The 13,212-nt window shown below is 35.5% G+C and overlaps 1 protein-coding gene and 1 pseudogene across 2 annotated transcripts; one reads left to right on the top strand and one right to left on the bottom strand.

The window, feature by feature from the left end:
* Positions 1–443: 443 nt before the first annotated feature.
* LOC147524363 (protein WVD2-like 3) lies at positions 444–3,560 on the bottom strand (annotated as a pseudogene). Its single transcript, XR_015202835.1, has 5 exons — positions 3,334–3,560; positions 2,309–2,422; positions 1,985–2,056; positions 1,733–1,843; positions 444–1,339 (listed from the first exon to the last, which is right to left on the bottom strand). The product of XR_015202835.1 is annotated as a protein WVD2-like 3 (transcript).
* Positions 3,561–6,599: 3,039 nt separating this feature from the next.
* On the top strand, positions 6,600–7,637 carry LOC147524362 (LEAF RUST 10 DISEASE-RESISTANCE LOCUS RECEPTOR-LIKE PROTEIN KINASE-like 2.4). Its single transcript, XM_086574445.1, has one exon. It carries the CDS (start codon positions 6,600–6,602, stop codon positions 7,635–7,637), a length of 1,038 nt encoding a protein of 345 aa, XP_086430571.1.
* The last annotated feature ends 5,575 nt before the right edge of the window (positions 7,638–13,212 follow it).

The raw sequence follows: 13,212 nt of genomic DNA, 5'->3' as shown, positions 1-13,212 counted from the left end.
GATGGGTCGAGTTTTGACTGAGCTCGCTTTGGGACGAGCTACCTACATATCAAGTTTTTGTGATGAACTTGAATCAAGTCAGACGTAGTTCCTCTCCTCTGTTTTATAGGTAAGTACCAAATGCTTCCCCCCTTTCCTCCGTCAACTCAGGTCCCTATCTTGATGAGAATATATGAGCTTTTAGACAGTATATTCATGAGCGCGATTGATATTATGGCTTTAACCAACACAGCTACATTGAGCATTACTGCCCATTGCGTGCATGTGCCAGGTTGTCACCTCATTCTGGACGAGGTGTTATGTTGTAACGATCTGTCATGAGTCTTGGAGGTTGTCACCTCAATCTAGACGAGGTGTTATGTTGTAGCAATCTTCCATGAGTTTTCCTGATTCGTGTTGGACACGTGCATAATATATATAAATATATTATTCTCTCACAGTCGTACTTTTAATATAAATTACTCTCTAATGCTCAAAAATACACCTCAGAATTCCTACATACTACATTGACTTTTCATTCTTTAACAATGAATCTTGAATTTTTTTTTTCTACATATTACAATACTTGTTGCACTTGCACCGAAATTCAATCATATAAGCATCTATTAGATCTTCATTTGTGATTGAATCCATAATGAGAGCGTGAAGGCCCCGCAACCCTCGATGTCCATAGATGCCTCGCATGAGAGTCTATCCAACACTCTAACGTCTTCAGAAGACGACCAACACAACTCCAATCTACTTCATTAGTTGTCAATAGGACGTGTTCAATTACATCACTTGTCAAAACCATGCTCCCACTAGTATCCTCCCCATCACTGCCATAAACCGTATCCATCATCTTGATCAGACAATCTACAACATATTGCAGCCCTTTGGTTGAAGCCAGGATTTTACATCCTTCAATGGAGGTTGTTATTTGGGACAATAGGGGAAGCATAAATAAAATATAATAGAATGGTCTTGGTTCATCCTCACCCTTGATGGAAAGAAGGAACTCGAAAATATCTAGAACCTTTAACATGCAGGCAAAAGGTGGTTCCGCAAAGTACTTCCCAACAAACAACACTGAATCAAGAAGATCCTCTCCTTTTCTATGATCATGATCATTTGCCTCTTACAAGAACTCTAGAATCTTACCCATTGTCTCGTTCAGACCATTGACCATCATTATTCCCATGTTTTTATCAATATAACTCTCATTTATTTCAGAGACGTTTTCTGTTGAGACCGATTTCATCATCTTTTCTGCTGAGACTGATTTCATCATCTTTTCTTATGATGATTCCTTCACGTATGAATCTTCAGCACAGACGCGCGCACACAAGAACAACTAGCCCTAGCATTTCCAGAGAGATAAGAGATAAGAGAACGAAGATAACAATAAAACAATAAAACAGTCACTGAATACCAAAGACACGTGACATCTACAATTATTACACTCAGGACGTGATACAGACCAACTAAACAAAACCCAAACTACAGAGACAAAAAAATCCTACAAAAATTTAGGCAGAGTTTCCTCTATATTTTCGACATTTCATAAACTTAAATCCTGTCATAATTTGGAAATCCAATAAAACTACACCCAACTACTAAAAGATATACTGATTAGACTATCAATGAGAAGAGACCAAGTAAAAAGTATTTTCTTAAGCTACAGTATGTTGTTTCAATCTCTGCCGACTAAGAAAGCTTTGGTAAATTGAAAATTGTAAAGGTCCAGGAGTACCTTCTTAAGTTCGACTTTAGGTGGTGGTCCTTCTTGGTAGAAGCTTGGCATTGGGTTTGCTCTAAATGTCAAGCTCTTCCTAAGCTGCTTGAGAGTTGCCTCTCGCTCTTCCTGAAGAATGTAAGGTTCATAAGACAATAGTAGAAGAGGTCATCTTACAAAGTTCAATTTAACATGACCCAAACAAGAGAACCAGAATTTTTAGGGAAAAAAGAAGAAGAAAAAGTGACGCTCTCCAGCGGATGAACATGCCTTAGTTCTAGCTTCGCACTGGTTCCTCTCTGCCTCCTAAGCTTGGTGCTTCTCCTCCAACTTGGAGTAGAACTACCACCAAATATAAAAAACCATGAGATCATGCTAGGGTCATTTTCCAAGTAATATCTAAAGCAATTGCATACCTCCTTTTTCGTTTATCAGCACGCGCTCTGTGCATCTAAATTTTGGAGCAGTGGCAATAGTCGCCCCGACTTTGATGTCCTCACGATGTAGTTTTAAGCATGGCTAAGGAGAATCCAAAAGCAATAACTATTGGTTCAAAATTTTACAAGTAAATGAAAATGAGAACTTGAGTTAAGCATAATGTGAACTAAAATGAGGATACGATGAAGCAATAGAGCAAGTATCATCTTCATCAGAATGCTTCTTGTTATCAGGCTGCAGAGGTTTCCTAGACTCCAAGGGGGAATTCGGCTGCAACAGAGTTATATACCGTATAAAGCATCCATAGTCGAGACAACAAAGAGAGATTTTAAATATTGTAATAAGCTCAAGCATTTCATGGTGTTCAATCCTGTATACACATTTTCTTTCTATCCATATTAATTTGTCGAGAAAGGAATCTAACCCAAGACCTCAAATACACATAATGTTAAGGGAATGGATGGAAAAATAAATGAAACTTGAAACACGACATTAGTATATAGATGCAAAGTACACACTAATTCATGATCAGAACCATAAAATGTACTTGGTATTATTATAATATGGTCAACTTTGTAGGTCTTTCTACTTGGTATTATTATAATATGAAACTATGCAGAATTCATTCCATTTGCAATACTATTACGTGCATGGTCAGAGAAGCAATTCAAGGGGGTATCATAAGATGCCCGGTAGACTATCTCAGATATTAAAGCGAACACTCTTTTTTCCTTATCCAAGCAGTTGAGTCTTTTGCATTCAACATGTTACATATGTTATCCTTTACTAATTTCGTTATGTGGTCAGCAGTAAATATAGTTTCTTGTTTATCAATCTAAAAGAACACTCTTAACATCAAAAGATACAAAAGAAAAAAACATGTAGTCGCCACCCAAGAACATCTCAAAAGCTAAAACATATGATGTATGCAAGGGTATTTAAACAAGAGAAAATTTAAGAGAACTTTCTGAGTCTCCTTAATCTATTATCAACTATTCTAATATGAAAGTCACGAAATGTATCCACATACAGTTATTGATTCTCGTTAGCAACATAGTGATGCAAACTCACACCAAACAAAGGAACAGAATCCAACACAATCCTCAAGAAGCATGTGATTTCCAATACATCCAATAAAATTTCCAATACATCCAATAAAAAGAGAGGAAAATAACTCTTACCTGAGACTTCTTTCTACTATTAGGCGATTGCTGGCTAGTTGTTTTGTTCACGCCCCCTGCAACAGTTTCAGTCCCAACAAGACGAGTTCCATTTGAAGCAGTAAATGTCAAGCTTGGCATTTGAATTCGTCGTTTGCAATTATTTTGGCAAGCGCGTGGGAGAGGGTAGGAGTAGGGCGTAAGGTAAGAAGATACTGTTCTCGCGTCGGTTTGCAATCAACTCAACCCTTTCTTTCAAATCACGATATACCCACTGTATCGTTGAAATATCACGATATATCCACAAATATCGTCGATATTTGCACTTGTATTTATCCAATTACATATCGCGATATTTCAATATCCATCTCTGATTTCTCGATATATATCACGATATTTTGTACTATGGAACCAGCCACTTAACCATATATTATAGACATGATCATTGACATATATAGAAAGAAATCTAGGCCCTAAGTGATTTTCTTATAATTTCCGTAAGCACAATTTTTACCTTCATAAAAAGAATATACAGAAATAGAGACTCACAATTTTTGAGTTTGCGGTACCGAGCCGTAAGAAAGAAGGGCATTCCTTCCTCGAGATAGATAGACGTCCAATTAATCCCGCAGCAGCTAGTTGCTCGGTCTGTCTGATCTCGAACTGAGAAAGACTTAGAAGAGGGAGACTTTTAGTTGCCCCTGGAAAAAAGCAACACTGCTGCAACTTGCATTTGTAAAATGTACTCTGCCTTTCGGTGTACGTCAAATAACATCAAAAGTGTTGGTTTCAGAAAATGGAATGGATTTATAACTTAACTCCTGGGTGGATGTAGGGATTGAGCTTTCAATGATGGAGAAGGAGAAATACTCCGCACAAGATAAATGTGCCTGCTACAAGGACCAAGCCGATAACCACCAAGCTGCAACCAAGCATATGGTCAGAAAAATCACAATAGATTAAAGAAACATATAAAGAGCAAAGAGTGCTCTACAAAATATCGGAGAGAATTAACGAAATTGAGGCGTGTTATTTGACTCACATGCTCACAAGGAATTGCATACCAAAAAGAGAAAATACTGCAAACCCCAAAATCAAACAGTTTCAAAAACAGAGTGGCATATATTATTTAAATAATGACTTATCCAAAACTATTAGTAAGAAGTAAAGGTTTCAAAATACTTACAGAATCCAAGAAATGTCAAGAGGAGCATTACAGCAGCAATCAGGATAAGGCATAGTCTCCTGCGCGAACACATATAATTTAACAATCTGCATATATCTCAATGGAAGTCACTGCAAAGATAAATCTTTAAACTTTTTTCTTACACAGTATCCAACACATATTTTATTTTCTGCGAATTCTCCTTCGTTTTATCTGCAAGTTTACTAGAAGAGGAATTAATCTTTGTATCAATTACATCAATGCTGGTCTGGACATCAGGACCCAAGAAAAAGCGAACCACTCCAACACTCTTAGCTGCAGAGAGATAGTCTGATACATTCCTAAGGTTATCCACAGTAACATTTGATTGCTTCACAATATATTCCAAAGTGTCTCCTGTGCTCCCATGAAATTTACCCTGTCCAGTGTACAAAACGATGCATTCAACACTACAACAACAAAATCAAACATTAGCAGTGAGGGAGAACTTACATAGCAGCAATAGTGAAGCGTATAAGGAATATAAGTGAGAGGGCATAAGCCGTTCGAGAATAGCCATAAGGCTCACGTCGGCAACAACAATAACAGCAACAGATACAAAATAAAGACAGTCTGGCGAACCAAACCAAAGCAATTACGAAGAAGGGAGCAGCTGTTATATCGTCGAAATATCGTGATATATCTACAAATATCATCGATATTTATACTGATATATATCCTAATTAATATCGCGATATTTATATATCCATCACTGAAATCTTGATATTTATCATGATATTTTGTACCATGGGTAAAACCATTTGGAATTGATATAGAACTTTTATATGTAATAAGCGCCCGTATATGAACTCTCTAATAATTCATAGATGTGTCCACAAGTACACGCCAGTTCTTATGCTCATATTAAAGAAATAATACTTCTTAAAGACTGTGAATCCAAAGAATTGACTTCCGAAGTTACCTGGTGGTTGTTAATTGTCATAAACAATTTCAAGTTGTTCCAATAATTTTGATTTTAAAAATAATTCCTTGATTATTGTTGAGTCCTGAGTCCTGAGTCCTGACCATCCGGCCATCCGGGTAGGGAATAAGCGTCCACAATGAGTAATAAAAACTTACTCTAGTAAAGTAAACCGATCGTAATAACTAAGATTTCCTGAAGATTGTTGATTGAAGTTGTCATTGTAATTGTTGATTGAAGTTGTCATTGTAATTGATTTGATTTTGAATTCGATATTAATGGTACTATAACCCCAGGGAATCTTAGTCAAGAATTACAGAGCACAAGATCAAGTCAAACTTTCTTTGGATCATTTAAAGAGTAATAACCGTTTTACTCCCGAGATAATATTGTTAACTTATCGGATTGTGGAAAATGTAATGATTTAAACACATCTTACTGAAAGTTTTTAAGTTCAGAACACATGCAGATCACATTATACCGGCTAATCTGACACAAGATCGTGGTCCAAAAATACAACATATATACAATACTTTTCTTTTCATTTGGTGATAAAAATATAGTTGCTCAACTGGATTGTTGACTTCCACATCTCTTTTCTTCTTCATTTTTTTTTCTCATTGGTACTGAGTGAAATAACTTGAACATTACCTGTTTGATTGTGGAAGGAGGTGCTTTTGGTTTTGGAAAAAATAAATATCTTGTTAGTCGATCGATGTGCTTAATTCTATTATTGAATGAATGTGTTCTCCATTGCTATTAATTAATCGCATTACTGATTCTGATGTTTTTCTCTTATTGTCACAGACGACGTGAAAACAATAGTGATTGGTACTTATCATTCTTTTTTGCATAGTTACATCGATCTTCTACTTTCCGAGGTTGTTACTTGTAGCTATATTGGTATCACTAGGGAATATGGAGACTAGTGGTCACCTTAATGACAGCTTTAATGCTTTGTTGGACCTGATGGGTAAGCTGAAAATAGCAAGGGACGATGCAATGAGCAAAGGGCGGCGAATGGATAGTTGGATGTAGGATGTACAAGAGAAAGAACGTGAGGTAGATAAAATACAACAAAGGTTCAACGAACTACCAAGAGGACACTTTCCAAAGGACTTTCGTGAGAGGGAAAATTTTAAGAAGGATGTTCATAGGAGTATGGAAGTGGTGAAAGCTTTACTAACAAGGGCCAATGATATCTCAGAGTCAATCGAAATGTTCATAGCTGAAGTGGCAACAAAGAAACCATTAGCATTTTCACCTTGGCAACTGAAGAACTATACATCGAATTTTACGTTTCCAATAGGTTCTGGAGGATTTGGAGATGTTTATAGAGGTAAGTTTCCTAATGATGTGCAGATAGCTGTTAAAGTGATAAAAGACGTTGTTACTGTTGATACTACAGAAAAGCAGTTCAAGGCCGAAGTGAGCACAATGAGCCAAACATATCATCGAAACCTAGTTAAACTCTATGGATTTTGCTTTGCTACCGAGTTGAAAGCACTTGTCTATGAATATATGGAAAAAGGATCTTTGGATAAGATTTTAGATGAGAATCACCATAGTGTAAATTGGAAAGAGATTTACGGTATTGCAACTGGGATAGCAAGAGGGCTCTCTTATTTGCATGAGCACTGTGAAGAACAAATAATTCACCTTGACATAAAAGCAGGTAATATACTCATTGACTCAAAATGGCATCCTAAGGTTGCGGATTTTGGATTGGCTAAGCTTTATAGCAGGGATAAGAGTCAGCCCTCAACCAAATATAGAGGGACGCGCATTTATGATGCCCCAGAGGTGTGTATGAAAGTACCAAAGATCACTTATAGATCCGATGTTTTCAGTTTTGGCATGATGTTATTTGAAGTTTTAAGTAAGAAGATAAATTCTAAAGAGCAAACCTCATTCCGGAGGCAAGTGTGGGAGTACGTTGAAAAGGAGCAACTAGACAAAGTTTTACAGGACTGTGGCATTGGAGAGAGGGATGGAAAAATGGCTCGAAAACTAGCTATAGTTGCATTATGGTGTGCTCAAGACTTGCCCGACGGCAGACCTTCCATGAGTACAGTGGTGAAAGTTCTTGACGGTGATATCAAACTTCCGACACCCCGCAATCCATTTTTTTCTTCTACTGTCTCTTCAAGTGAGTACTTTATGCTTCACGTACAGCCGCTCTTATTGATTGCTTTTTAAAATCTGTTCAAGGGAGTCTGCTAACAAGCACATTATTATACGTATCTGAGGAAGGTTGAAACCCGTCCCTTCCTTCCAGTTTGGTATATTAGAAATTTGATAGGACTTAGCCCAATATATATTGATCATTCATGCCTTCAAAGAAAACAATCAAGTTTATCATTTAGAGGAAGAAAATAAAACCATTTCCTATTTTCTAGTTACATGCAGTTTTAGTTTTTTCACTGTCCCCGGCCTTATTTTCAGGGGCAGATCTAGGGGGCGAGGGTGTGCTGCAGCACACCCTTTCCGTCGAAAAAAAAATATTAGTTATAATAGTGTATATAATTCCCCCCAAAAAATATTTGTAGTGTATGTTAGTTGTAGCAGCCCCCTTTGAGTGGCAATCTTAGATGTTTGTGGTGTATGTTAGTTGTAGTAGCCCCCCTTGATCCTGGATCCGCCCCTACTTATTTTGCACAAGTTGCGCGGAGTTGACTGTATCCTTAATGTTTTTTCACTTTTCCTTGTGCTTTTATGTTAGTTTACTAAAAGAAAACTATTAATATTGTATCGTTCATCAGAGTTTGGTTAATAAAATTTTTATATAGGGTGATTTCATCTCATAATCCTAGTTTAGTAGTGAACTCACCTATCGGACCTAACGCGCATATAATTATTTTTTTATCATTCATGGCCTAGTCAAAACAATCAGAGTTATCAATGAGAATATATGGCTGGAAATGCATAATAAGTCAGCTGCTTAGTAGCTAGAAATCTTCTTAATGCATACAGAATTTAACAGGGCTGCAGATCACTTAGCTAGGCTATATAATGCATAAGATGATCAATTCCATGTAAGTTTTATTCCTCCTTTTTGTAACGAGCTTATATTAAGGAGGAAAATGAGTATAAGTTTATGATTTGCGTAACCACATTATATTGTTCCGGACAGTTCATTCTAGTCAAAACTAGTTTTCGAACCCGTTCTATGAACGGGTGCCGTTATATTAAATTATTATAAAAATTATAATACCTGTGTGGATCTATGAGGTATAAATATTATATTGGTTTTTACTTTATTTTGTATGTGTGTTGTTCTTTGTCTTTTCCAGTTCGTTTGTGTAAGTGTTATCCACATATTCTATGTAGAGGTATGAGATGTGCATATTATATTTTCTTTTGAGCTATGAGATATGAATATTATATTGGGTTTCACAATATTTTTGATGTGATTCCTATGAATATCATTAATTAGTATATCTCGCTGTCACGTTAGATAATGATACTTGGCTACACTATTAATAAATTATGATTGAGCATTTAGTAATGGTTTCTTGCTTTCTATGAAAAAAGTGTTAATTTTTTCAAGTTTACATCCATTATCAGCTATATTTTGTGTGTTTATGTAAATCAATTGAGAAATAATTGATTATGGACAGAGTAGAGGTGTCAATTAAAGGTGGGCGAAAACTGTAGGATTTGAGGAGAGAAGTTATTATGGGTTGTATTATCCCACAACTATTTCGTTGTACATAGAACTTGTTGTTGATTGGAAATGATGTTATTTTTCAGTTTTTTAATGTAAATGGTGTAAATTTATAAAATTTTGTAATGGCTGAAAGTAAGAGCAATGAACAGCAGTTGCACAGAAGAAATTTTATCAATGCATCTCTGTTGCTATTTATGATTATGTAATAGCTAGAGTCCTTCGTGTATAATAAATGATATTGGACCACGCCCCATGCAATACACGCATGTCCGGATTAACACCAAGACTTGTAAAAGCATTACACGCATTGTATGACCGAATGTGCTCACGAAATGACCTCGCAATGGCATTAGATCCTTCATACAATGATTTAAAGGCAGGGGGCAGTTCAGAAAGCAAAGGCAATTTGATCTTTCCTTGTAAACAGCACATCCCAAATAAAGGTATGTTTTTGGTTGACTTTGATAGTTGTTGATCTTTCCAATGTAGGGCAGAACAGAATCCACATTGCACATTCATTCAACCAAGATAATGTTGTCCTTTCTATGGAGTAGGTACATCTACATCCATTGGAGAGGTGAATACTCATTGCATACGATTTTTTTCTTGGCGAGCTCGTTGAGCCAATTGCTGCTGAGTAGGTACTACCCCTCGTGAGATAGTATGTTGAGAAAGAGTTGAAGAAACAAACATATACTTTATAATATAATGAATAAGATGAAGAATATTTCTTTTAGAAAAAAAAAAAAAAAAAAAAAAAACAACAACAACATGAATGCTAATATTAATACATGCATATGAAAATTGTCAAAAACTGCTTTAAACATTATTAATAGTTTAACCAACAACTTACAAATGAGATAACTACAAAAACAAACATAGAATATCAAATCTTTGTTTCACAATATATAGAATAAGAATTTGCAATGCATCTTCGTACTATTAAAAAATTGATATCATGACATGTCCAGTAGCAATTACCTCTCAATTATACCTCAATATTCTCAGCATTTTGAACGCGGAATTGCTCCCAAAGTCTTGCTTTATGAATTTCTACTTTCGTTTGCTGTAATAATCATTATGAGATGGAATGTTGAGAAAGAGCTGAAGAAGTTGAATTATGAGAAACATTGTAATATTTTTTGTTGTTATTTCTTTTCCTTCTTGAATGCTAATAATAATACATTCGTCCAAAAAGTGACAAAAATTGATTTAAACAAACAATATAAGGAATAAGATAAATAATATAAAAAGACAAAAAAAGGGGGAAATGTACTAATTTATGCTTGGACTTTAGAGTCGAATCTTTTTAGTCCATTTTGAAGTTGTGAAAGTGTGAAACCGTTGTTTCCACTTTCCACTTTCCAGTTTTAAGTATTTGTTTTTTTTTTTTTGATGAAATTTACTTTGCTTTCATTGCTTGCAACATTTTCAGCAGCTTGTATCTGTTTATTTTGCCTTTGAAGGATCTTATAGGGTTGTCAAGTTTTATGTTATAGTATGCTGAGAAAGAGTTGAAGAAACAAACATATACTTTATAATATAATGAATAAGATGAAGAATATTTCTTTTAAAAAAAAAAAAAAAAAAAAAAACAACAACAACAACAACAACAACAGGAATGCTAATATTAATTCATGCATATGAAAATTGTCAAAAACTGCTTTAAACATTATTAATAGTTTAACCAACAACTTACAAATGAGATAACTACAAAAACAAACATAGAATATCAAATCTTTGTTTCACAATATATAGAATAAGAATTTGCAATGCATCTTCGTACTATTAAAAAATTGATAGCATGACATGTCCAGTAGCAATTACCTCTCAATTATACCTCAATATTCTCAGCATTTTGAACGCGGAATTGCTCCCAAAGTCTTGCTTTATGAATTTCTACTTTCGTTTGCTGTACTAATCATTATGAGATGGAATGTTGAGAAAGAGCTGAAGAAGTTGAATTATGAGAAACATTGTAATCTTTTTTGTTGTTATTTCTTTTCCTTCTTGAATGCTAATAATAATACATTCGTCCAAAAAGTGACAAAAATTGATTTAAACAAACAATATAAGGAATAAGATAAATAATATAAAAAGACAAAAAAAGAAATGAAAGACAAAAAAAGGGGGAAATGTACTAATTTATGCTTGGACTTTAGAGTCGAATCTTTTTAGTCCATTTTGAAGTTGTGAAAGTGTGAAACCGTTGTTTCCACTTTCCACTTTCCAGTTTTAAGTTTTTGTTTTTTTTTTCTTTGATGAAATTTACTTTGCTTTCATTGCTTGCAACATTTTCAGTAGCTTGTATCTGTTTATTTTGCCTTTGAAGGATCTTATAGGGTTGTCAAGTTTTATGTTTTCTTTTATGCATCCAGCTTCTGTCCAGTTGTCTGTCCATCTGTGTAAAAATTGTTTTGTTTTGAGGCACTTCCTGCTTCACGCTCGAACATGCCTGAAGAAACGGAAAAAGGGGCTGAGATTAAGGCATGTTTTGTCGCAGGCTCGTTAATTGACTGTCTCTTTGGAAAGAGTAGGCACGGAGTTGACTATTTAAGATAAGGTGCTTGTACCTTTTTTTACTTTTGTTTGTGTTCCCCCCACCCCCTGCAAATGGCAGTTTTATAAATTTCATGGCCTCCATTGAATTTATTAGGAGCACCAACAAAACAAAAAAAAAGAGGAAAGTAGTATCTTTGAAATAAACTGTAGAAAAGGGGAGCATCAGTCGAAAAATTAAAATGAGGAAACTAATATTTTATTTCTAGCTGTTTCCAAAAGAACACATATATCAAATTACATCCAGATTCCATTGGAACAGGCAACTATAGTGTACGGCTCGATACTGGGTCACTGGTTGTAAGGATCACCTTTGTAGTAGTCGTCTAGAAGTAGATCCAGGTGGCAGGTTGGCTTCGTATAGGAAAGTGTGAAGCTAATTGGTGAATACTGGAATTTTCATCAAGATAGAATGTACGCCTTCTGTAAGTTTTTTATCTTAACCCACTCAAACTGAATGTGATTCAGCTTAAAGACTTCGAATTTAATAGTGAAGTAGTTCTAACTCATCATCTGCGCTGGTGAGTAACTTCCACCTTGCGATCTAGTGGAGTCCCCGTTTTTCTCAGGACATTAAATAGGCCAATCTTCTATGTCCACCATAGATTGCTCGAGTATAGTGCGAAAGATTGAAGAGAATTTTGATCAAACAGTTGAGAAGTTATACATGTATCGATCTCTTGATAGATGGTGGAGTGATGCACCAAACTTTGTGACAATCTTGTAGACTTGCGTTTTAACAGAAGGGAGAGCACATTGCTTGTTTGTTTATATCACAGCTCAGATAGTATATTGACCGACTCCATGCTGCATTGTTAACTAAGTATAACTGAGTTCTTTGTCTCAGCCTTGTTCATGAACTCAAGCTCTGGCTCCCAAATGTGAAGCTGATCCTTTTGCACTGCATTCCCGTTGTGTTGTTTTCACCATCAACCAAGTGCACCGCTGTTTCTATTGTTGAAGGCAGTTGACATACTTTTAACTGAGTAAACTATTTCTTGAAATTGTGAGTCATACCCCTATTGTGTTTTTGGTTATCCATACCTAGAATTTCTTAGGATTGGAGAGTTTTACATGGGTGATATGATGTGTTTAATTATTTTGGGTTCTTTATCTTGGTTTCCAGGCTGATAGCTTCTAGAGGCAGGGCAGGCAACTTCGGTGTAAGATGTGGCTGGAGAACCTTCGAATGAAACTGATGGTGGGAGGGGTTGTCCTTATCGTCATTGTTATACTGTGGTTGATGGTTTGCAAGGTGTTCAAATGCTAAATAGAGAGATGGAATGTGATAGCCTAGTCCTAAGTTTTTCCCTGTTTAACTATATATATCACTTGCACTCAGCATAAAGTGAATTGTAATAATTGAAGTTATTTCATTAAAATATGACAGTTGTGTAGATATGTAATGTCTACCTCCGGTTGTCCGAAATTATATGAATGGTTGCTTCTATATATGATTTATAGTTTTGGTTGATATCATCTTCTACATGTTTATTTCGCGATGGTATGGTTGCCCTTCACTGGATGCTTCCCTTATAAATTCGG

The sequence above is a fragment of the Coptis chinensis genome, chromosome 1 (genome assembly GCF_015680905.1).
Source record: "Coptis chinensis isolate HL-2020 chromosome 1, ASM1568090v1, whole genome shotgun sequence".
NCBI lineage: Eukaryota > Viridiplantae > Streptophyta > Magnoliopsida > Ranunculales > Ranunculaceae > Coptis > Coptis chinensis.
The sequence above is the reverse complement of the archived record's forward strand: the minus strand, read 5'-3'. Positions and strand labels throughout refer to the sequence as shown.